Source organism: Hyla sarda, chromosome 2 (assembly GCF_029499605.1).
Source record: "Hyla sarda isolate aHylSar1 chromosome 2, aHylSar1.hap1, whole genome shotgun sequence".
Taxonomy (NCBI): domain Eukaryota; kingdom Metazoa; phylum Chordata; class Amphibia; order Anura; family Hylidae; genus Hyla; species Hyla sarda.
In genome coordinates, this window is record NC_079190.1 from 239,084,114 (window position 1) to 239,106,209 (window position 22,096).

A 22,096-nucleotide genomic window follows, 5' to 3' on the forward strand; every position below is an offset into this window, starting at 1 on the left:
ATAACCTACATGGGTTGTAAAAAGAAAAACTTTTATTACAAAAAAAATAAAATCACAGCAGTATCTTGACAGAGCAATGTTATGGTTTATGACTGAACTAGAACAACTGGGTGTTACTACAAGAGGAAAGGATAAAACAATAGAAATCCCAGACTTTGGTTGTTCTGAAATGTGGTTTGCTGGGGTCTGTTTACTATTTGTGCTTTTTTTAATCCTAGTGATATCACCAGGAGAAAAAGAAGTGGCTGAAAATTTTTATTTTTTAAATCCTATACAAAATGTAGATTTCACCTACACAATCATTCAGTGCAATTACACATTTAAGTGAAAGTACGTCCACTATGCTCAGATTTTACCTTTAAAACAAAGTAATTATAAATCAATTGCAGACATTTTCAACGTATATTTCATACATTTTGTCATTGTTGCTGTATGTGCATTTCTCTTAAAACCATTACACAAATCAGTTACTCTGCCCCTAGACATCTTATCCCCTATCCAAAGCATAAGGGATAAGATGTCTGGTTGTAGGTGGTCTGGCAGCTGGGACACCCTGTGATCTCCGGGCCGACACCGTGGAGTTCAAAACAAGGAAGCTTGGAGTTTCTGTGTTCGTGACATCACGCCAAGCCCCCTCCATGTCTATGGGAGGGGGCGTGGTGACTCGTCCATAGCAGTCACGCCTCCTCCCATAGACATGAATGGAAGGGTTGTGACAGCTGTGGTCACCCGTCATCCGGCACGGAGCGGACATTTCGTGGGGGATCGCAGCAGCTGGTCCCCCCATAATCAGACATCTTATCCCCTATTATTTGGATAGGGGATAGGATGTTTAGATGTGAAGTACCCCCTTTAATCCTTCCAAACGTAGAATTTTTTTTTATTGCACAACCATTTTATAGTGTTGTCCAGGACTTAAAGTTAAAAAAAAAAAAAAAATGAATATTCATTATTGCGGTATAACAGATTTTACAAAAATACAGATGCATCCTAAGGGTAGGTCACACGTGCCGTATTTTCCTGCTCCATATTTTCCTGCCCATTGAAGTCAATAGGTAGCAAAATCAGCAGATAAATATGGCACGTGTGACCTTACCCTTAAAGTATACCCAGATGTTTGTCTGAGCACACAAAGACAACAGGAATGGTAAGGGACTAGAGCAAAACCAGTAAGGGTGCATGCACACCATGTTTTTGCAATACAGTTCCCGTATCAGGTTTTTGATTAAAAACGGATTCCTCAAAACCTGACTAAACTGTATCAATACGTGTGTACAAATTTTAACTCATATACGGTTGAAAACCGTATAAGATTTGAAAAATGATGTCCAGTTGCATCTGTTTTTGAAGGGGAAAAAAAGTATAGATTTTTAACTTTTCAATCCATTTTAAATAAAGTTTCACTTGTTTGATTGCAAAGTCAAAAACCGTATGGTGAAAACAGTATGGAACCGTACGCACACACAGTTCTGTACGGTTCCCATTGACTACCATGTAAAAAAATAAAAATAAAAAACGTATACGGTTTAATACACAGTTTTTCACCCGGACCAAAAAACGTGGTAGACCAAGGTTTTGGGTACGGGTAAAAAATAAATATATAAATAAAAAAAATAAAAAAAAAGACAAAACCGTATAAGATGCAAAACGGACTGAACTGGATGATGTGTTTGACATACGGTTTACAATGTTAAGTCAATGCATACAGTTTTCTATACAGTTCCATACAGTTTTTAACTTGAAGCGGGAACTGTATAGCAAAAACGTGGTGTGCATGCACCCTAAGACGAGTAAACAAAGCTTGTCAATTTTACAGATCTTCCTAGAAAACCCATGGAAGACCAGTAAATAGCTAATACAAATTGTACTTACCATTTATACATGCACAGCATGATTTCAAAAGGGATCAACTTACCTTAATTCTGCAAATTGCTTCACAAGACATCTTAACATATGTTATGTTTGCAATAAAGCAGAATACTAAAGGCAAGGCCATCTAAAAATATTTAAAAATTATCTATAGCTTTCCTACATTTAAAAAACCCCAAAATACTGTAAACATTAGCTGTATAAGTATAATAAAACAAAAAGGATAAAAACACAAGAAAAATATTTCAAGTCTTTAAAAATGAAGTAGATGTTTTCTTCTTTCAGGTTGAACAATTCTGTAGTGCAAGAGCGCCGAGAAGCTTATGCTTTTACCTTGATTGGTGGAGTGGAACATGGCGATGTGGACATTAGGTGCATGTCTTGGCTGCTGTAGTGTGTACTGTCTGACAAGTTAATAAATAGTTCCTCATTTGCACAACATCTCTGCTTTTCTGACTGAGGGAAGATACTAATGACAATGGCACTCGTGTTGTCCGCGCGTAGCATACGCTGTCTCCATTGAGAGAGTGCACGACTCACAAGGATTTTTGCAAAAGACTGGCCACTCTCTCCCTGAAATCCAAAAGTAGTAATAGATTAGTAAAAACATTAAAGAAAGCATCGTTTTAACCCCTTAAAGGGGTATTCCGGCCCTAGACCTCTTATCTCCTATCCAAAGGATTGTGGATAAGATGTTTGATCGTGGGTCTCCCTCACCCACTTATCAGCCTCACAGAGCGAAGATCACAGTGTCTGATGACTTATGATACAGGGGCAGGAGTATAGTGATGTCACGGCTGCACCCCCTCGTGCGTTTTTGTTTTTTTATAGTAACATAAAACCTATATCAATTGTGTATTGTTGTAATTGTATAGATCTACGGAAGCCCCCCAAAAGTTGCAAAATTTAGTGATATAATTACAAAGTACTATTGGTGGCGCAATAAACAAGCAATCTTATGGGTTTGTTAGGTGGAAAATTGAAAGCATGACTATTAGAAGGTGATTACAAAAAAAACTAAAGTGGAAAAATGACTGCGTCCTTAAGAGGTTAAAGGGGTACTCCGCCCCTAGACGTCTTATCCCCTATCCAAGGATAGGGGTTAAGACGTCTGATCGCAGGGGTCCCACTGCTGGTGACCCCCACGATCTCTCCTGCAGCCATTTACTCCGTAGCTGATGACTCATGATACAGGGACCGGAGGTTTGTTACATCATGGCCCCGCCCCCTTAAGACGTCACACCTTGTCCCCTTAATGCAAGCCTATGAGAGGGGGCGTGACTTGCCACGCCCCTCCCATAGACTTGCATTAAGGGGGTGGGGCACAACATTATGAGGGGCGGAGCCATGACGTCACGAACCGCCGGCGCCTGTCAGCAGCCACGGAGCAAATGTAGCTCTGGAGAGCTGATGACTCGGGTGGGCTGCAGGAGAGATCGCGGGGGTCAACAGTAGTAGGACCCCTGCGATCAGACATCTTATCCCCTATCCTTGGATAGGGGATAAGATGTCTAGGGGCGGAGTACCCCTTTAAGCAACTGTCTTACATTGGTAACTTAAATTAGTCAAACTTACTTTAAGAAAACCTGCTATCAAAATGAATTTTCCTCAGAATTACAATTCTTTTATGCAAATAATAACTTGACAACTAATTCAAAGAATGTGAATGTTGGTTTTTACATTACATGAACATTGGTCAAATCTTTAGTCATTTGCTCACATTACTACATGACTTCTCTTGCTCCTGGCACAATGAAACCGCATCCTGTCCCGATACCATGTTCCAAAGACCATCACTGCCAATAATGATAAACTTCAGTGTCTGTGGATCAATCGTGTGCACACTCGTGTCTGGCTCAGGAGATACAACAAACTCTCCACTGTAGAAATCATAACTCCATAGGTCACCTGAAAAAACAATATTCATTATACAAAGAATGAAGCTATAAAGCATTTAATAAACTGAAAGCATCTGGTTGAACTTCTTGTTTAAATGCCTTACTTGCAGAACACATACCACAAGAACTCTTAGAAGGTAGTGATGTTCTTTAAAAGTAATCCTTTTCTTAGAGTCTTTAGGGCAGTGCTCCCTGGGAAAAGTATCCCAAATAGCTTTCCTCCTGATGAAGAAAAGTAATCTGGTAGCTAGGGATATATTATATTTATATTAGATATTAATTGATATTTGGGGCTAAAAGTGTAACAAGTAGAAAATCAGTCACACAATACCTCTATAGAAGTATAAGATGTGCAAAAATAAGTGAACACCACTTTCAGGGTCAGAACATGGAATTGCCTTCTGTTTGTGCAACAGTATCCTGCCTCACCCACTGATGTGTGGGCAGGCATTTCCATGTGCTGACCCAATTCCTGCTTAGCAGTAACCACAGTAAACTGCTTCTGGCCCTGTTTACAGCGTAAATCTAGCCACACCAGCCTTAGGGTGCATTCACACCACGAGTAAAATGTCCCTTGGCAGACACCTCCCAATAGGGAACACCTGCCAATAGCAGACAGTTTTTTATTCCCCGGCATAAGACTTAATTTACACCCTCCCAATAGCTTAAGAAAAAAAATTTGAAGTGATCCCTTCACTTTATCTTTGCCAGCATTAATTACTTTATAATACACTGCCGAATACTGATCTCATAAACCAAAGCTTTAGGGGTATTCCAGGAATTTTTAATTGACTATGCTACAGGGGCTGTAAAGTAATGTAGTTCACAATATAGTATAACAAAGAGTCCAAAGAGAGATTGCACTCACCATCCACAGGCTTTATTCAACAAGATACAGGCATAGATGAGCGGTTCATAATATAGTGTCTGTACCTGTGTGTGACGGTGGTCTCGCAATACTTATGCGATTTTTGCCCCAATGTTTATTTTTAACCCGGTATTCCGAGGTTGCAGCACAAATAGCAGCAAAATTGCAGTCAGACAGGGACAAAAGTAGTGACATCTAAACAGTGCTTCTCCTGTCTTTAGTTTTCAGTAACAAAACATTTTTAGCCTTGTTGTCTCAGATTTTCCCAGGTTGCTGTGCGTCCCGAGACATTACATTACTAGACAGGTGATGATAGGGAGCCTGTCTTTGCTTCATTGGGTGGGGCGACCACTAGGTGGGAAGGGGATCATTCTGCAAGGAATTGTAGTTTTGCAACTGCTGGAGGTACCAAGGTTAGAAAACACTGGTCTATTGCATGGAAGGCAGCCCAGGTGTGTTTCATTGGGTAGGGTGGCTGATGTGTGGGAGAGAGAAAAGTTTTTTTTGTTTTTTTTTCACACTTACAAACAAGAAATCATTGGACTTGTAGTTGGAGGGAACTCCAACAGTAAATAGCCACAGTGTTAGGGTAATCTCACAACATAGCCATTTAGCCCCAAGACAAGTGCAGATCCTTCCTAAGCATGTCCATTACTGTCTGGCAAGTAAGTACTAAAATTACCTAACGGTGAATAACCCCTTTGAGTATGCACCACATCGACTTACTGGTGGGATCAGTTTATCAGCCTGCATTATTTGTACAGGTTAAAACAAAGAATTGTGGGGGGGGGGGGGGGGGAACTACCACAAATCAAATACAAGAACCATGCAAGTTGAACACTTACCAAGTGCCCGAGCAACAGCAAGGAAAGGTATCTGATCTATTACTGTACTTCTCCTCACAGGACCATTGTGTGTCAAACGTGGTCTTTTCCACACAACTCTGTTAACGCCAGATTTGTTTATTACACTGAATAGAATGAGAAGTATAGATCAGTTTAAAAAAAAAAAATATGATAATTAACAAATGATCTATATATTATACATACAACTTCAACCAAAATATAAGAATGTTTACGGTACTTCTTTACAATGTAATACAGTCCTTTTTGCTTGTAAAAAAAAGTTAAAGCCTCAAAATATACTGTGAAAGCTTTCCTTAGAAATCACTCTAGCCTCTGTCACCCAACTGCTCTGCTTGCACATATAGCCTGCTCTAAGATACAGCTATAATGAATTTAATACACTTTTCAATGACTTTTTATTTCAGCCTTATCTGTTGACCACCGACAGACTGGTTTCATTAAGTTCTGCTATATTTGTGTTGTGCGATTACAGAACAATTTCTAGAAAATGCATAATCTCCAGTCATTGTTAGGAAACCTGCATATCTAACTGTAAGAAGGCGAGACACTTGAGCATGTACAGACTAGTCTATACAAAATACAAAATAAATAAAGTTATAAAACTGATACTGATAAAATGATCCAGCTTTCCAGGTGGTCTGATGGGAAAAACTATGCAATCCCATGTTTTACGTAACTGAAGCTCATGCATGTATATTTACAAAGAACCCAAATGTTCATCAAATGACCAAGACATGTTTCTGTCAATAACAGAGTACATTAGAAAACTTTATAACTTCTCATTACACAAAAGTAACATTTACTGAAACTGAAGTAGCTCTTCAAGGCTACAATAATATATATTGGGAGACTGGCCCAGTAGTCAGACAGGCAGAGTAGTAACAATTCAACTTCTCCTGTCTTTAGTTTTCCTTAAAGTAAGTAAAGCCTTTAGCATCAGGAACAAACAAATACTAAATAATTGCTTGTCCAGTGCTAAATATACAAAATCTTATACAGGTGGGTTAATTTCCAGCCCTAGAAATTTGTTACTCGCACAAGGTAAAGGCTGCCCACCTCAGGACTCCATCTCTCTCAGAGGTTCCTTACAGCCTCTCAGCGCAGACTTTATTACACCTTATGTAAGCCCAGTATTAACTGGCCTCAAAACCTGTACTGACTTGGGCCAACCTGAGAATCTGGACTGACCAAGGAAGGGGATCAAAAGACCCCACTACCAAACCCACCTTTTATCCCAGAAAAGCCCGGGCCTGATAATGATACTTATCAAATTCCCATGAAAACTAAGTCTCACCAGGGATTTTAAATATTTCCCAGATGGATTCCCATCTAAACCAGTTTTTCCTGGATGACATGTGTGTTTCCTAAAACCAAGTTTCCACAAACAAAAGGAAATATATAGCGATCCCCAAAGATCATTCCTGCCACTGTCTCACACTACCTCCATAGGCATTATGGAATTGGTTCCCATTGGCAGTTATAGCAACTTTTATAGGAGAAATTTCTACAAGATTTTGGTGTGTGTCTGTAGGAAATGTTGCCCATTCCACATCAAACTCCCCGAAACATGTGTCTATGGACTGTGTGCTGGAATCAAAGAGGACATCCCCTACAATGTGAGAAGCTACTATTGTCCAAAATAGCTAGCATTATGCAGTGTACCCACGTGCATGCAACTAAGACTGTCATCATGAAAGGGATTTATCATTCTTTTATATGACAATTTTTTTTAACTTATTTTTGCTTACATGCAACCTATTTATCGCACGACCTTGATAAATAAAATCGCACACAAGCAAAACCCGGGAAACCCGCTTACAAAAGCATTTTAATAAAGCAAAAAAGTTTTCCCTTATGTTAATAGCCGAAGTTCTTTATCTACCCTTTATTACCAGTAGCGTTGCTAGAGAGTGACGGGGAGGGGTGGGGCGTACCGCATCGTGTGACACCCTGACTGGCCTGCCTGGCACTAAATAGCTGCACTCCAACTATCCCGCAACAACCCATCCACCCTCCTCAGAAATTATAAAATATTAAAAACATATTATGCCGCACCATGAATATCCATACTCTGGAGGCTTTTTTGTTTAATTTTGAGCCCGCATAACGCTGGTGGGCGGAGTCTTGGGTAGCTGCGCTGAGGCTGAAGTTTACGTCAGGAAGGAAGACAGCGCAGCACCAACAGGCACATAAACAATAGTGAAGCCACAAAAAAAAAAAAAAAAAAAAAAAAAAAAAAAATACGGCTCGGTACGTTACCCACCCCAAAATGTGCATGAAGCTGTATTACTATGGGTTTTTTTTTTTTTTTTTTTTTTTTTTTTATGAAAAATTTTTGTGGCACATATGGGTTATTTACGTAGTCTGTAAAAATTCTTACACAATTATTTTGTGCCTTATTCTATTTTAACACAACAAATTTAGTGGGTACGCCAGGATGTACGTGTCCAGTGTGTATTCTCAACCTTAAAATTAATAGTGTTATTAGTTCTATAGTTATTTTTTCTATAATTAATATTAATGTGGTAGCTTTGTTTCATGCAGAAAAAGAACAGTTGTTAAAGTGGGTGTTAATGTCCTTTTCTACAGACGTATGCACTTTCTGTAAGCCAGGTTGGACCTGAAACACAAATGCAACTTTTAAAAGGGAGATGTGACTTTAATTCATGTATTTATCAAATACAATAGTCACTATTTATGACCATTGCAAAGTAAAAAAAAAAAAATTACATGAGCAGATTTTAGAAATGTGCTTTGGAATAAACAAAAATCAAAAAAAGTCGAAGCATGTATAGAAAAGTCACACGTGCTCAAGTACGTGCGATTTTTTTATTTTTTTTCCACAAAAAAAAGCTACAACGGAGCTTGATAAATCTGCTCCCATGAGTTCATCAATGGGAGTTTTTTGATGTTGCCAATAATCCAGGCAACATCACGTGATCAATGAGGGGTTCAGCAGTTTGCATTCACAGTTGTGTGGTAATGCAGCCTTAAAAGTCCTCTAAATAATACACCTATATTGTCCATATAAATTGTAAAAATAGCAACCATTTAACAAATGAATGTTCATATAATTTTTAGTTTCAGCCACTAGGGGCCTCCCTTCCACTGAATTTTCTGTTCAATGTCTGGTGTACGAACCAGTGTCTTTAGTACCAATAGGGACTACAAGTGTGAGCAGGGCTCACTGCAGTGTACACAGCAGCCTACCTCTGCTATCAGCCATAGAATTTCTGCTCATATAAAGTTACTCAACTCTACCTCCTCTCTATTATACTATAATTTCTGTCCGCTAGCCAGTTTTGGCCTTGGTAGTAATTACTATCTGCGTATTTCTATGTACTGGATTGATCTAGCAGACCTCACTGCACTACCAATGAGTCTTGTTCATTATGCATCACTGCTTCTTTTGGTATACTTAATAAAATAATACTTAAATGGGCACTGTCAGATTCAACACTTTATATGTTGTACATCTTGGCAAAACATTAACCTTTCTAATATACCTCATAAGAAAATGTTATTCCTTTTTATAGAAATCATGGCTCTTTCCAAGCTGAAGGCACAGACAAAGTCCAGTAAGAGAGTCCCATCAGACAGAGGAGAGAGAGCACAGAAGAGTGTCCTACCAGACAGAGGAGAGAGAAAGAGCACAGAGGAGTGTCCTACCAGACAGAGGAGAGAGAGAGCACAGAGGAGTGTCCTACCAGACAGAGGAGAGAGAGAGCACAGAGGAGTGTCCTACCAGACAGAGGAGAGAGAGAGCACAGATGAGTGTCCTACCAGACAGAGGAGAGAGAGAGCACAGATGAGTGTCCTATCAAACAGACAGAGGAGAGAGAGAGCACAGAGGAGTATCCTATCAAACAGACAGAGGAGAGAGAGAGCACAGAGGAGTATCCTATCAGACAGACAGAGGAGAGAGAGAGCACAGAGGAGTGTCCTATCAGACAGACAGAGGAGAGAGAGAGCACAGAGGAGTGTCCTATCAAACAGACAGAGGAGAGAGAGAGCACAGAGGAGTATCCTATCAGACAGACAGAGGAGAGAGAGAGCACAGAGGAGTATCCTATCAGACAGACAGAGGAGAGAGAGAGCACAGAGGAGTATCCTATCAGACAGACAGAGGAGAGAGAGAGCACAGAGGAGTATCCTATCAGACAGGAGAGAGAGAGCACAGAGGAGTATCCTATCAGACAGGAGAGAGCACAGAGGAGTATCCTATCAGACAGGAGAGAGCACAGAGGAGTAGGAAGCGACAGATATCGTTTTTTAGGGCAGATACCGATAATCGGTGGAGGTTAGGGCCGATAGCCGATAACTTATACCGATATTCCGGTATAAAAGTTATCGGCTATTTATCCCCCCGCGACACTGCTGCAGATCATTGACAGTGCTCTATCAGACAGGAGAGAGCACAGAGAAGTTCTAGCCCACCCTCACTTACTGGACTTTGCCCATGCCTGTGCTTCAGCTTGGACATAGCCATGATTTTATAAACCATGATTTGACTGGGGTAAAGCAGAGATTTTAGTGGCTTGTCAACTAAAAGCAAAGAGACTAAATCAAACCTTGTGCAAAGGAAAAATGGAGCAGATGCTCATTTGCTTTCATTTTTAAAAATGCCTCTGAAAAATGAAAACTGGAATCAGATTAGTTGCCATGGACAACTCCACAGTCCCTTTGCACAAGGTTTAATAAATGTCCTCTTAAGCTTTTACTAAGCACTAGGGTATGTGCTGTTAGTCTGATAAATGCCTGTATCTTCTATTGTCCCAGGCAGCATGTACACACGGAGAGGCAGACATTCAGACCGTGACTGGAAGCCTACTGGTCTATAGTACACTCAGTCAGTATACTCTAACAGAGAAACATATGGTACACTTTCCTGCTATGGAGAGAAATGCAAAAAACTCAGAAGCGGAAAAGTGTATGAAATGTAAAATAAAATTAAAGGGGTACTCCGGCAAAAACATCTTATCCCCTATCCAAAGGATAGAGGATAAGATGTCTGACTGCAGGGCTCCCGCCACTGGGGACCCCCCGCTCTCCAGCACGACACCCTGGTCATCCTTGCACGGAGCGAACTCCGTTCCAGATGACTGGGGACTACAGCTGCCCCCACTCCTCCATTCATGTCTATGGGAGGAGGTGTGACGGCTATGTACAAGCCATCACGCCCCCTCCCATAAACATGAATGGAGGGGGCATGGCATCATGAACACAAGCTTCCGTGTTCCGGACGAAGATGCTGCCAGCCCAGAGATCTAGTCCCCAGCGGCGTGACCCCCCACTATCAGACATCTTCTCCCCTATCCTTTGGATAGGGGATAAGATGTTTTTCACCAGAGTACCCCTTTAAAAAGTTTAGATGTAACAAAGACACAATCACAGCAAACAAAAAATATTTTACCTTCCACCAAGCCCTTCAATTCTCTCCCTTTCTCTGGGTAGTTCAGGTTTGTGATCTTGTGTTACTTCTATGGCCTTTACCATATCTTTAGGATTGTTTTGTGAACCAAATACAACGCCAGAATCTCCAACATGGGCTACATACAGCTTATTCCCACGAATAATAACGACACTAGCGGTAGTTCCTGAGGTGCTGGGGAGACCAGTCATAGTTTTTGGCCATTCAGCTAAAGATAGAAGAGTCACTGGTTAATAAATATAATTATGTATACATAAACACAATATTATTAATACTGGGCAAAATAAATTCCTGCCTCTTGACAAATAAGCAACTGCAGGGTTACACTCTCAACTGCAGGGTTACATTTTACTCTCAATTGCAATCAACATAAATAACACATTGCACTCGCGGGGGGGTCCCAGTGGCCAAAACAGTACTGATTAGACATTGTATCCCCTATCCTTTGGATAGGGGATAACATGTATAGGGGCAGAATACCCCTTTAATAAATTATGCAACAGACTTCTTAGCCTTAGAAGTATGCCCCCATAAAAAAGAAAATAGAGTCCGAGCAGACCTGTATAAGCTAGACATTAGAATTTCTACAAATGTCTAGAAAGGGCATATTAGGGAACTAGTCATGGCCGTAAATGTTGACAACCCTGAAATTGGACATAATGTCACACCAAACTCCAAAAATGGGCACCCTTTCAAAATTGTGGATAAATAAGATTGTGTCAAGCATGTGATGCTCCTTTAAACTCACCTGGGGAAATTAACAGGTATGGGCAATATAAAAATCACACTGAAAGCAGATAAAAAGGAGAGAAGTTCACTTAGTCTGTGCATTGTGTGTTAGTGCCTCAGTGCCTTGACCGTGTGCAAGGCATCATGAAATGTACAGCCCAGTGTCAGAAAGCTGGGTTTGCGTCCGAGATCTTGGGTCTTTCAGCAGGACAATGACCCCAAATAAAAAGCACCCAGAAATGGATGGCAACAAAGCGCTGGAGAGTTCTGAAGTGTTCAGCAATGAGTCCAGATCTAAATCCCATTGAACACCTGTGGAGAGATCTTAAAATTGCTGTTGGGAAAAGGCGCCTTCCAATAAGAGAGACCTGGAGCAGTTTGCAAAGGAAGAGTGGTCCAACAATCCGGCTGAGAGGTGTAAGAAGCTTATTGATGGTTATAGGAAGCAACTGATTTCAGTTATTTTTTCCAAAGGGTGTGCAACCAAATATTTAAGTTAAGGGTGCCAATAATCTTGTTCAGCCCATTTTTGGAGTTTGGTGGGACATTATGTCCAATTGCTTTTTTTTTCCTCCTTTTTTGGTTTAGTTCCAATACACACAAAGGGAATAAACATGTGTAAAGTAAAACATGTGTTACTGCAATCTTTTCCGGGAGAAATACTTAAGGGGTGCCAACATTTACGGCCATGACTGTATAGGTCCAGCACATCACCAGCAAGTAGCGGGGGCTGAAGGAAACATCTCAAAAAACACTTAGGCAGCTAGGTCACCATGAGACCACTATAAAGGTCATAACAGTTTTTGTCAACACATTTTATTATTTTATCAGTGTCGGTGTAAAAGGGCTTGTTTATCAGGGATTATATGCAGTTTTTATTGGCACCACTTTAGGGACATATAACCTACTTATCTTTGCTGGGGGAGGTGGGACAGAGTGAGAAATTTGGTCTGGCATTATGAAGTAAAAAAGTAAATACAAATTAGTCATTACAGTTCATAGTTCTTTTAGGCTTGTGTATGGACAAGATAAAAATGGGTTAAAAGGAGTACTGCAGCTTTAGATACATATCCCCTATCTGCAGGCCCCCCCCCACAATCTCCCGTACGGGGAGACACGGCATTGCCGCGGCTAATGCATGTATTGTCGACCTCACGACCTCCAACCAGCTCCATGGGAGAAGCAGGAATGCATGAATGCTGCATCTCTGCCACTCCCATAGAAATACATGGTGGGGGCAGGTCAGCCGCGGCCGACATGCCTCCTGCACGGGAGAGCCGCAGCACAGCCAATACAGGAGATCGCGGGTGGTCCCAGCGTTCGGACCCCCAGCGATCCGACACTTATCCTGCAGTTAGGCAATAAGAGTCTATGGCTGCAGATCTCCTTTAATATCTGGATACATTTTTTTTTTACAGGGCCTTTGGTTAAATTAAATTTTAAAAGAAAGTCTAGTAGCAGAATTATAATGCCCACGCCACTGACATCAAGGAATCCCAACAGGCTTCTTCATCAGCATCAAAAAAAAGATTTACTCTGAAGTGCAGCAGGGTTTCGGGGAAAAACTTTTAGGCGGAATACATTACATATCACGGAAGCATACTTGCATCCATATTACAGCCTTAAAGAGTACCTGTCATTAAAAAAGGTTTTAATACGTTCCACATTAACGCTTACCTAACAAGTTCCTAAACATATTATTAATCCTTAAGGATGGACCCATTTTTTACCTCAATGACCAGGCTTTTTTTTTCTTTTTTTTGTATCATGTATCTCTTTAAACGGTAATAACTTTAGAACGCTTTTTCTGAGCAGAGCGATTCTGAGATTGTTTTTTCGTGACATATTGTACTTTATATAACTGGTGCATTCTTGTTGACACATGCAGGATTTTTTGTGAAAAACTTCAAAATATTGTTAAAAACTGACAAATTTGTGGCGGTTTTTAAAATTATTTTTATGGTTTACACTGAGCGGTAAAAGTGATGTTATATTTATCCTGTGGGTCAGTACGATTATGGCGATACCCATTTTATATAGCTTTCTATGTTCTTTTTCCTTTTCTGAGCAAAATTATTTTTCTGCCATTCACTTTCCAACAGCCGTAACTTTATATTTTCGTCCGACGAGCAGGGGCTTATTTTTTGCGGGATGAGCTGTACTTTTTATTGGTATAATTTTTGCAATACGTGCTACCTTTTGATCTTTTTTATTCCACTATTTGTACCAAAATTGGCGAATTTTGTGCTTTGATTTATTTTATTATAAATTTTTTTTTTTAATGGCGTTCACTATGTGGGATAATTTACATGATAGTTTTATAGTACACGTCATTACGGACGTGGCAATACCAATTATGCATATGATTTCTGTTTTTGATCTTTTTTGGTGATAATATAGGGCTTTTATTGGGAATTGGGCATTTTTTTTTTCTTTTTTACACTTCATACTTTATCTTATTTTTATTTACACTTTTTACAGGTTATACTATGCTGCAATACATTTGTACTGCAGCACAGTATGACCCAATCAGCTGCACACACTACAGCCTGTGGCTGGGGTGGGGTGGGGGGGGGGGGAGGGGGGGGAGGGGGGGGGAGAACATAGCACGAGTTAGTTTAGAAAAGTTTATTTATTGACAGGTACTATTTACCGTATCAGACGACCCCCAACTTTTACAGTTAAAATATAGAGTTTGGGATATACTCACCGTATAAGACTACCCCTCTACCACAATGTACAGTACCTTACCAGTGATTGGCTGGTTGTTGTATACAAAGATGGCTTGGATTGGTCAGCTCTCCCTGTCTGCCCAGACCTCCCTGTCTCCAAAGACTATCAAAGCGGTACATGCCTCTTTCACCCGTCTGGCCCGCCCTTGTATCCTATTACCGTAACTCCTTCTCTGCCTCTCAGATCTCGCACATGCGCCACCCTTGTATCCCATTAATGTACCTCCTTCTCCGCCTCTCTGATCTCGCAAATGCACACCAGCGCAGCCTGTCAGATTTTGCACATGCACACCTGCGCCACCTCTCAGATCTTGCATATTCATACCTGCGCCACCTCAGATCTCGCACATGTGCACCGCTTCACTGCAGTCCTCAGGAGCGAGATCCGAGAGGCAGAGAAAGAGGTACGGTAATAGGGTTAAATGATTTTTATAGAGGATTTTTAAGAAATTACAACATGAGGTACGGTAATAGGATACATACAAGGGTGGGCCGGACGGTTTAAAGATGCGCGTTTTTCTGGGTACAGCACCGCTCTCTCTCTATCCATAGCCCGGGCGTCCCTTCCGACTGCAGCACCCGCCCTATAAGACAACACCCGGAGTATAAGACGACCCCCGACTTTTGAGAACATTTTCCTGGGTTAAAAAGTAGTCTTATATGCCAGAAAATACAGTAACCTCGTAAGGACTAAGCCCATTTTAACCTTAAGGACTCAGACAATTTTATTTTTTCATTTTTGTTTTTTCCTCCTCGCCGTCAAAAAATCATAACTTTTATATTTTCATCCACAGACTAGTATGAGGGCTTGTTTTTTGCGCGACCAGTTGTCTGTTGTAATGCCACTCACTTTACCATAAAATGTATTGCGCAAAATAAAAAACTAATTGTGGGGAAATTAAAAAGAAAAATGCAATTTAGCAAATTTTGGAAGGTTTCATTTTCACGCCAATTTTCTCACGCCAATTTTTTGGGAATAATTTTTTTTTAAAAGCAGCAATTTTGGAATTGTCTTTTACGTTAACGCCGTTTACCGTACGGTATCATTAACATTATATTTTAATAGTTCGGTTTTTCACACGCGGCAATACCAAATAGGTTTATTACATTTTATTTATTTTTTGTACACTTTTTGGGTGTGAAATGGGAAAAATGGGACAGTTAAAAATTTGTGTGTGTGGGGGGGGGGGGGGGATTTTCTTTTTACTTCTATTTTTACACTTAAATAGTCCCAATAGGGGACTATTTATAGCAATCATTCGATTGCTAATACTGTTCAGTGCTATGCATAGGGCATAGCACTGTTTAGTGATATCGGTCATCATCTGCTCTGGTCTATTCTGCTCGATCTCAGACCAGAGCAGAAGACACGTGGAAGGCAGCGGAGGCAGGTGAGGGGCCCTCCATGGCAGCACTGCGGGCGATCAGATCATCCATTTTAGTGACCGCAGCGTTGCAGATGCCGTGATCTGTATTGATCATGGCATCTGAGGGGTTAATGGCGAACATCCACGTGATCGCGCATGTCGGCCATTACCGGCAGGTCCCTGGCTGCTATCAACAGCTGGGACCTGCCACACATGACCCAAGCATCGCTGCGATGCTCTCGGTAATGTATAGAAAGTAAAATGTACATCCTGGTGTGTTAAGTATCACTGCACATGGACGTACATTTAACCCCTTAATGACGCAGGACGTAAAGGAGATCTCCGGATTTACTTATGCCCTATGCCGAAATTTACTTATGCCCTATGCCGCAGTGCCAGCGGTCGGACCCCGTAATCTCCAGAACAGGAACCGGCGCTCAGTGAGGAGCACATGCTCAATTCATTTCTATGGGAGCGCCAAAAAGACCCAAGTAGAGCATCATTGGCGCTCTCATATAAATGAATGGAGCATGTGTAGTCTACCAGTGTTCGCAATATGCTTGACCTTCAACTTAGGCACGACACTGAGAAAGTGTCTGGGAGATGGTCCCCTGGCTCTTCATTCCCCAACCTGGCTTGGCCAGGTGAGACCTAAGCTGAGCAGGGAGAAGTCAGAAAGACTGCTCCCCTGTGCAGGAGTGTTTCAAAGTAAACCTTAGTTACAGTAATGAGGGAGAGCCATTCAGGAGGAATGGCTTACTGCATACATAAGACTTTGGGGTTCTTAGTACTTCAAAGCAGTATTGCCTGTCCGTGTGTTTGGATAGGCCGTGCGTTTAGATAGGATAGGTAGATAACCTATGATAAACCTGAGGCCAGCCACTACCACTGTAGCTGAATAGGTTAAATACAGAAAAACCCCTTTCCTCAGTCAAAGTTCAGATGCGCACAGTTTTTCAGGTGTTAAACATTGGGAGTCAGTCTATCCTGTGGGTTCAGGTGGGTATGAACCCACAAGACATATTACAAATAGGATGTTACAGTGCAGCAATTTAATAAAGACAACCTTCTGTCTTAAGCCCCTTTCACACTATAAAGTTGTTCCGTTAAAAGATCTGTTATAAATGTCCGTTAGAAAAGCCACGTTAAACGGCTGTTACAAAATGACCAGTTATAGCCCGTCATGAATAATGGATGTAAGTTGTCACGGAAGAAAAGGCAGCACATGCACAAATTTTTCTTCCCTCACAAGAAATGGGTAAATTAACAGCAGTTATTTTTAACATTGAAGTCTATGGCAAACAGATGAGCCTTTATGTCGTCGTCCCCCCCATGTCGGCAATCGGTGCAAATCGCAAGTGAATTCACACTTGAGATTTGCGCCGATTCCGGGTCATACGGGTCTATGGTGACCCGCAATATAACGGGGATTGCGGTTGTCTAAGACACCCACGATCCCCCTGAAGCGATAGGAGTGAGGTTGTTATCCCTGCTATTGGTGTTCTAGACGCGACCACCAATAGCATATCGGGGGGGGGGGGGGGGGGTCTTTACTTTCGTTTTCCCCGTCCTGCCCACCCACAATAGGCGGGGCAGAACAGGGAAAACGAAGAGGAGCGAACACCGACGTCCACTTACCCGTCCGGAGGCAGCGGAGCGACGGCTCCCTGGATGCGAAGGAAGCCGGTAAGTTGCCTAGCAACATCTAGGAGGGTTACAGTCTGAGACCACATGTTGCAAAACTACAACTCCCAGAATGCCCAGACAGCTGCTTGCTGTGTGGGCATGCTAGGATTTGTAGTTTTGCAACAGCTGGAGGTCTACAGTTTCGAGACCACTGCACAGTGATCTCTATACTGCCCTCTAGATCTTGCAAAACTACAACTCCTAGCATGCCCACACAGCTTTTTGCTGTCTGGGCATGCTGGGATTTGTAGTTTCGCAACATGTGGAGGTCCACAGTTTGGAGATCACTGTTCAGTGGTCTATAAATTGTAGTACTCCAGATGTTGCAAAACTGCAAATCCTAGCATGCCCAAACAGCTGTCTCGGCAAGCTGGGAGTTGTAGTTGCGGACCTCCAGCTGTTGCATAACTACATCTCCCAGCATGCCCTTCTGTGATCAGTACATGCTGGGAATTGTATTTCAACAGCTGGAGGCACACAGGTTCTGTTACCTAACTCAGTATTTTCCAACCAGTGTGCCTCCAGCTGTTAAAATACAATTCCCAGCATGTACTGATCACAGAAGGGCATGCTGGGAGATGTAGTTATGCAACAGCTGGAGGTCCGCAACTACAACTCCCAGCTTGCTGAGACAGCTGTTTGGGCATGCTGGGATTTGCAGTTTTGCAACATCTGGAGTACTACAATTTATAGACCACTGAACAGTGATCTCCAAACTGTGGACCTCCACATGTTGCGAAACTACAAATCCCAGCATGCCCAGACAGCAAAAAGCTGTGTGGGCATGCTAGGAGTTGTAGTTTTGCAACAGCTGGAGGCACACTGGTTGGAAAACCTTCAGTTAGGTTCTGTTACCTAACTCAGTATTTTCCAACCAAACAAGGTTTTCCAACCAGTGTGCCTCCAGCTGTTGCAAAACTACAACTCCCAGCATGCACGGTCTGTCAGTACATGCTGGGAGTTGTAGCTTTGAAACAGCTGGAGGTTTGCCCCCCCATGTGAGCGTACAGGGTATATTCACACAGGCAGGTTTACAGTAAGTTTCCTGCTTCAAGTATGAGCAAATTTTTCACCGCAGCGCAAATTCCTAGTGGGAAACTGACCATAACCCGCCAGTGTGAATGTACCCTAAAAACACTACACTACACGAACACCTAATAAAAAGAGTAAAACACTACATATACACACCCTTACACTGTCCCCCCCCCCCCCCCCCCCCCCCCAATAAAAATGAAAAACGTATTGTACGGAAGGGTTTCCAAAACGGAGCCTCCAGCTGTTGCAAAACAACAACTCCCAGTATTTCCGGACAGCCACTGACTGTCCAGGCATGCTGAGAGTTTAGCAACAGCTGGAGGCACCCTGTTTGGGAATCACTGGCGTAGAATACCCCTATGTAATCCCTCATCCAGTCCTCAAATGAGCATGGCACTCTCACTTCAGAGACCTGTCGTATTTCATGGAAACAGTTTAGGGCCACATATGGGGTATTTCCGTACTCGTGAGAAATTGCACTACACATTTTGGGGGGGGGGGGGGCTTTTTATCCTTTTACCCCTTATGAAAAGGAAAAGTTGGGGTCTGCACCATCCTGTTAGTGTAAAAAAAAATTTTTTTTACACTAACATGCTTGTGTTGCCCCATACTTTTTATTTTCACAAGAGGTAAAAGGGGGAAAAAAAAAAAAAAAAGAAAAGAGCCCCAAAATTTGTAACGCAATTTCTCCTGAGTACGGAAATACCCCATATGTGGGCGTAAAATGCTCTGCGGGCGCACAAGGCTCAGGAGTGAGAGCGCACCATGTACATTTGAGGTCTAAATTGGTGATTCGCACAGGAGTGGCTGATTTTACAGCGGTTCTGACATAAATGCAATAAAATACCCACATGTGACCCCATTTTGGAAACTACACCCCTCACGGAATGTAACAAGGGGTACAGTGAGCATTTACGCCCCACAAGTGTCTGACAGATTTTTGGAACAGTGGTCAGTGAAAATGAAAAATGTAATTTTTTTGTTTGCACAGCCCACTGTTCCAAAGATCTGTCAAATGCCAGTAGGGTGTAAATGCTCACTGTACCCCTTATTACATTCCGTGAGGTGTGTAGTTTCCAAAATGGAGTCACATGTGGGGGGGGGGGGTCCACTGTTCTGGCACCACGGGGGGGGGGGCTTTGTAAATGCACATGGCCCCTGACTTCCATTCCAAACAAATTATCTCTCTAAAAGCTCAATGGCGCTCCTACTTTTCTGAGCATTGTAGTTCGCTCGCAGTGCACTTGACGTCCAAACATGGGGTATTTCCATACTCAGAAGAAATGGGGTTACAAATTTTGGGGGGCATTTTCTCCTATTACCCCTTGTAAAAAAGTTAAATCTGGGGAAAAACCAGCATTTTAGTGAATTTTTTTTTTCCCCATTTACACATCCAACTTTAACAAAAAGTTGTCAAACACCTGTGGGGTGTTAAGGTTCACTGTACCCCTTGTTACGTTCCTTGAGGGGTGTAGTTTCCATAATAGTGTGCGATGTGGGGGGGGGGGGGGGGGGGGTTTGCTGTCCTGGCACCATAGGGGGTTCCTAAATGCGACATGCCCCCCCCCAAAAACCATTTCAGAAAAACTCACTCTCCAAAATCCCATTGTTGCTCCTTCCCTTCAGAGCCCTCTACTGCGCCCGCCGAACACTTGACATACACATATGAGGTATTTTCTTACTCGAGAGAAATTGGGTTACACATTTTGAGAGGATTTTTCTCCTTTTACCCCTTGTAAACATTCAAAAACTGGGTCTACAAGAACATGCGAGTGTAAAAAAATGAAGATTTAGAATTTTCTCCTTCACTTTGCTGCTATTCCTGTGAAACACCTAAAGGGTTAACACACTTACTGAATGTCATTTTGAATACTTTGAGGGGTGCAGTTTTTATAATAGGGTCATTTATGGGGTATTTCTAATATGAAGACCCTTCAAATCCACTTCAAACCTGAACTAGTCCCTGAAAAATTCCGATTTTGATAATTTTGCCAAAAATTGGAAAATTGATGCTGAACTTTAAAGCCCTCTGATGTCTTCCAAAAGTAAAAACTTGTCAATTTTATGATGCAAATATAAAGTAGACATATTGTATATGTGAATCAATATGTAATTTATTTGGTATGTCTATTTTCCTTACAAGCAGAGAGCTTCAAAGTTAGACAAATGTTAGAATTTTTCACCAATTATTCACCAAGAAATGATGCAAGTATTGATGAAAATTTACCACTAACATAAAGTAGAATATGTCACGAAAAAACTGTCTCAGAATCAAATTTATAAGTAAAAGCATCCCAGAGTTATTAATGCTTAAAGTGACAGTGGTCAGATTTGCAAAAAATGCTCTAGTCCTTAGGGTCATAATGGGCTCCGTCCCCAAGGGGTTAAAATTGCTGTTGGGAAAAGGCACCCTTCCAACATTGCGGCTGAGAGGTGTAAGAAGCTTATTGATGGTTATAGGAAGCGACTGATTTCAGTTATTTTTTCCAAAGGATGTGCAATATTAAAAGGACATCTGCAGGGTCACAAACACTTATCCCCTATCCTCAAGATAGGGGATAAGTGTTTGATCGCGTGGGGTCCAAACGCTGGGATCCCCGGTGATCTCCTGTACGGGGCCGCGGCTCTCCAGTGCAGTGGGCGTGCCAGCCACAGCATGACGTTGCAGCCGGCACGTCTCCTCCATACATCTCTATGGGAGATGAGGGGAAGCAGCATTCGTGCCTCCCCACATCCCCCATAGAACTGTATGGGGACGGGGAGGAGACAGGGCATCACCATCGACCTCTAGGTCGACGCTACGCGCCTTAGCGCTCACCATGTGCGCTTATGGCGGCGCCCCATTAGGGAGTGGATAGGGGATAAGTGTAATGCAACTGCAGTTGTCCTTTAAGTTAAGAGTGCCAATAATTTTGTCCAGCCCATTTTTGGAGTTTGGTGTGACATTATGTCCAATTTGCTTTTTTCCCCCTCCCTTTTTTTTTTTGTTTAGTTCAAATTCACACAAATGGAATAAACATGTGTATAGCAAAACATGTGTTACTGCAAACCTTTTCTGCAAGAAATACTTCGTTTTTCTTGAAAAACTTCAGGGGTGCCAACATTTACGGCCAGGACTGTGTATATATGCCCCCGCAATGCTATGTATGAAAAGTATATCAGCAGCGCATAGGGCCAGCAGCCAGCCGGCCCGATGATGCCTATATAATACTTTTCATACATAGAGCTGCAGGGGCATATGTATATAGATGCGCGGGGGGCGGGGACTGTTCATATCTTTATTAATGCGCTGCGGGGGGCATATTATAAATGTGCTGGGGGGGCTCTAGATATATAGGCTATATGTCTGCCCCCAACAGTGCTTTTAATATACATATGGCCCCGCTGCCACTAACAATGGTCATTTTAAAAACCCCACTGGGAGCCCTGAATGGCTCCTCGATACCAGCCATTCAGGGCTCCCCGCGTGGATTTAAAAATGAAAGTAAAAACACACCATACATCTCAGGGTTGCGGAGCATGCCGCCAGCTCCCCTGCTTAATAAATTCTGATCGCATGGGGTCTCAGAAGTGAAACCTAGTGCGATAAATCCCTCAGTCCCTGTACTACATCCC

General features: G+C 42.1%; 1 protein-coding gene across 1 annotated transcript in view; it reads right to left on the reverse strand.

Moving 5' to 3' along the window:
* PPM1D (protein phosphatase, Mg2+/Mn2+ dependent 1D) overlaps window positions 1-22,096 on the reverse strand; it is a 33,650-nt gene that overhangs the window by 3,813 nt on the left and 7,741 nt on the right. Inside the window, exons 2-5 of the mRNA XM_056556709.1 lie at window positions 10,915-11,140; window positions 5,481-5,605; window positions 3,590-3,777; window positions 2,203-2,442 (exon numbers count right to left, since the gene is read on the reverse strand). Of these exons, the coding sequence (XP_056412684.1) occupies window positions 2,203-2,442; window positions 3,590-3,777; window positions 5,481-5,605; window positions 10,915-11,140 (779 nt within the window). The remainder of the gene's footprint in view (window positions 1-2,202; window positions 2,443-3,589; window positions 3,778-5,480; window positions 5,606-10,914; window positions 11,141-22,096) is intronic.